Source organism: Propithecus coquereli, unplaced genomic scaffold (genome assembly GCF_000956105.1).
Source record: "Propithecus coquereli isolate 6110/MARCELLA unplaced genomic scaffold, Pcoq_1.0 Scaffold25, whole genome shotgun sequence".
Classification (NCBI taxonomy): Eukaryota; Metazoa; Chordata; class Mammalia; order Primates; family Indriidae; genus Propithecus; species Propithecus coquereli.
Window position 1 is genome coordinate 9,955,544 of NW_012148063.1, and position 4,196 is coordinate 9,959,739.

A 4,196-nucleotide genomic window follows, 5' to 3' on the forward strand; every position below is an offset into this window, starting at 1 on the left:
AACTTCTCATAATACATTTTGTGCTTATACTGTAAAATATAGCACCTATAATGATAAAGGGTAACTAAATGGTAGTGACTAAATAGCTGTAAACATATGCTCCAAGATAATACAAGAATATCAAAGAATGCTAAAATTCTGCCAATTACACACCTAAATAAATTACAGCCATCAATTTGCAATTAAATGTGTAACTGCCTAGTCTGTATAATGAAACTCTTATATGAACACAATTTGCCAACTTCTCAGCACCTTAATCACTAAACTGTGATTTAATAGAAGTATCATAAATATAAAATGCCTTATTTTTCAGTGTCTTCAGACCTAAGTTCTCAATAGCCAGCTAGACATCTCCAAACATATATCCAGCTGACATCAATCCCATCATGTATAATTAAATAGAAAAACTAATCATCCTTCACCCAAACTGGATCTTCATATTTCCCGTATTTCTCTATTTCATCCCATTTTTTTCTACTTCTCCACAAATGAGAATGCAATGCCAAGTCAGTCAAGGTTCTGTAAAATACAGCTCCAAATTCTACTTTTTGCCCAATCTTTAACATTTCCTCTAGGTTCTAGAAGAACAAGAATATCCTTTTCTCCAAGCATTCTCTATGCTCGTTCCTCCCTCTATGAAATCCTACCTGAATTCAATTCATCCCTGAAGTCCTTCCTAGTGACTTCCAATTAGATGTGTTTTCTCTATCTTTAAAACTTCATAAACTTATTTTTCAGTTGTGATATGGCAGTTACATTTGGCATCCTTACCTTATAGCTATTAGGTTGAACCACATGGAATTGCTGATAATTTTAACCTATAAAAATGGTAATCCTGTATGGTTCAGGCTAATATTTCTTTTGGCTTTAGAGCCCCTAAATAAAGAACAGCCTCCAGGAAGGCAGGGGCCGAGTTTTGCCTTTCTTTTGGATCCCTTTCGAGGCCTGAACATTGGAAGTACATAAGAAATGTTTGTCACAATAAAGACTCTTAAATCAATAAATATCTCATGCATATATGTTTGTAAAATCAATCATCTGTAGCAATTAGTCTAACTACATATGAAATAGCTAATTGTTTTACCAATCAGCCCAAATGGCAGAGGTGAATAGTGATAGAACCTGCAAGTTCTGGTAATATAAAATGTTTTGATTCAAGAAGCTATTTTGAAATTATTTATTTGTTAAAGAAACATTCTTGAATTTAGAGGTTGACAGGTACAGTGAAAAGCTTTTTAGTTGACTGAAATATAAAAAAAAAAGTCAAAATACTTTTTAGAACATGCATTTCTCTTATGAAACCAAATTGCCTAAAAGCAAAGCACAGCAGTTTGCCCACAGTGAGTATGTGCCTCACCCCATCAGCAGGAGATGCAATGGAGAATAACAGGAACAATTTGCATTTCTATAGCCTCTTTGTATATCCAAATTCTGAGAGCATTTCATGAGGCAGTAAATATCATCACTCAGAAGAGAGAGTGAGGAGATGTAGATACAGGGATGGACTGACTCCCTGCACCCAGACACAGGAGCCCCCTGTGCACAGCAGGGGTCCCCACGCAGCTGTAAACATGAGTGCAATTAATCAGTGCAGGTTAAGAAAGAGGGCAAATGTGTCTGCAGGGCCCTTCAACAATCACAGGAACCATCCACAGAAGGCATTTAGTCTTTCCTATTTTCAGAAAGAATAACTTCAATACGTGTTGAACTGTATTTGTTGGCTTCCCCAACAAATTACTGGTCTCTACTTCTAGGCGATGGCACAGTGCATCAATCTCCGAACCAGTTCCCTCTAATTCCTACAAAAATCACCACTCTGAATGACACACGATGAAAAGTATATGGGGCTTTAATGGTGCTAGGAGCAGTGGGGTGCCTGAAAATGCTGGGGCCAGGAGAGAAGAGAGCATCATCGCTCACTCTGCAATATTCCGGGGGACTATTCCAGGGACAATTTTACTGAACTTTGGAGAAATTAAGCTCCAGTCTCCCTTCCCCTCCAGCTTTGGAACTGTGCCGTTCCCATCCAGGACGGAGAACTCCCAGAGCTGGCTGTGAGTGGGGCCCTGTGCCTGCACCTCCTGCAGCGCAGGATGGCAGCGGCCGTGACTGTCCTCCAGGGGTCACAATTGGGTTGTGAATTCCTCGCAGTGCAGAGACTGAGCAGCCTGATTTGGAACAATTTATTCGAATCCTTCTGCATTAAGATTCAAATGGAATAAGTAAGGTAGAAATTGAACAGACACAGAAATTGTGCCTTGCTGCTCCTGCAGTCAGTAAACATTTATTCACCAAGCCCAGCTCCTGCGTTCCCTCTCTCTCTCACTCACTCACAGTTGTTCTTCCAATCCTTCCTGCTTGCTGTTTTAATGCATAATTAAGAAGGTCAGAATTAATGAAGCAGTGTGGAGTAAAGTTCAAGGAATCCCCAGGCACTATTTATTCTATTAGATCTCAGGCACGAATGTCAGATTGGCGGCGTAAGCGGCATAAGCAATGGGGCTGGCTGCATCCCCGGAACGATCCGCCAGGGGAGACTCACCTGCACTGTCCAGTCATTCCTGAGCTCCTTCCCTGCGAAAATCACACGCAACTGGTCAGCTGGAACCCCCTGTCGCTTAGCAACCACCTCCTTGAGCTGGAAGATGCTGGTGTCAGAATCGACCTCCACTGGGAAACCATGGCTGGAGTTGAACCTGACAAACACTGACCAAGAAAATTGAAAGGGAGAAAGGAAAGTGAGCATCACTCAAAATCCTTAAATAGCAACATTTCTGAACCTACTTACCCCTCACCACCCTTCAATGAATGGCATACATTTTCTTCCATCTATAACAAAAAACTTAATGCTATAGAGCAATATTTGGGAAAAACAGAGTTCCCTCATGGGATTTCCCTTTCATATATTAGTCAGTGACCCAAAAACCAAAATTGCATTCTCCCTTGACACCCATCCTGGGAAACAGAGGGTCTCAAGCAGAACCCTTGCCTGATTGCAATTCTAAGAATCCCGTGAGTTTATCGAAGAGATTCAGCTCTGACAGCTTACACAGATTCACACTTCCTCCATAGTGCCCCTCTTAATACAAACAGAAGTCAATATGTTAGCACTCGAGGAACAGCAATGGAAAAACTTCGAGCCACTTTACAGACTACAATGAAGACCCACTCGGGGCTATGTCTAAGAGCCCCACGCTTTGGTGGCCTTGGCCAAAATGCTCCATTAGGTCTGTGGAGATTTATCTTTTTTTTTTGAAACTAGTGACAGCATTTCTCTTACGGGAAGCACTGTTCCCCGTGAGACCAGGCTAGAACCTGACAGTCATTTTGCACGCAGTCTTCTCAGCTGAATTGCCATGCCACCTCTTCAACGCTCTCCCATCTGTCATTTCCTTCACATGCCTCTCCCACAACTCAGGCAGGCTCTCGTTAAATCTTTTCTAGATTCTTGCAATAGCCTTCCAACCGGAGTCTTGATCCACTCCATTCACTCCCAAAGTGCCCTACGCCATTCTGCAAAATAAGCCTTACTAATACTGAGCTATGGCCATGTCATACCACTCACTAGGGAGAACAATCCAAGACCCCTCTCAGCTAACACAAACCCATATTCCAGTATTTTCTCCATTAGTCCCTCATGTACTCTGCTAAACTAAATGCTCCCAGAAAACACATCACAGGAAACTATTCCATCTGGCCTCCTGTCTACTCCCATGGCCCATTTCTCATTTCTTCTTCTTCTTTTTTTTTTTTTCTTAGAGACAGAGTCTTGCTTTGTCACCCAGATATGGCTGGTTCATAGCTCACTCTAACCTCGAACTCCTAGGCTTAAATGATTCTCTTGCCTCAGCCTTTTGAGTAGCTAGCTGGGACTACAGGCACATAACACCACGCTCAGCTAATTTTTTAAAAAATTTTTTGTAGAGACAGGGTCTCGCTATGTTGCCCAGGCTGGTCTCAAACTCTTGGACTCAAGGCAATCCTCCTGCCCCTGTCTCCCAAGTGCTGGGATTACAGGTATAAGCCACCATGTCCAGCCTTCCATGGTTCATTTCAAATGTGACCTCCTCCAAGAAGCCTTTTGCTATCAGCCCTGGCAAAAAACCTGATCTTGCCTATTCAAAGCTCCAGCAGCATTACTACATACGTCTTATAATACCTGCCACATTCCTCGTGCAAGCAGGATAGCACAGAGG

The 4,196-nt window shown here is 42.2% G+C and overlaps 1 protein-coding gene across 1 annotated transcript in view; it reads right to left on the bottom strand.

Moving 5' to 3' along the window:
* PARK2 (parkin RBR E3 ubiquitin protein ligase) overlaps positions 1-3,609 on the bottom strand; it is a 1,159,373-nt gene extending 1,155,764 nt beyond the window's left edge. Inside the window, exons 1-2 of the mRNA XM_012646791.1 lie at positions 3,606-3,609; positions 2,543-2,706 (exon numbers count right to left, since the gene is read on the bottom strand). Of these exons, the coding sequence (XP_012502245.1) occupies positions 2,543-2,706; positions 3,606-3,609 (168 nt within the window). The remainder of the gene's footprint in view (positions 1-2,542; positions 2,707-3,605) is intronic.
* Positions 3,610-4,196: the final 587 nt, after the last annotated feature.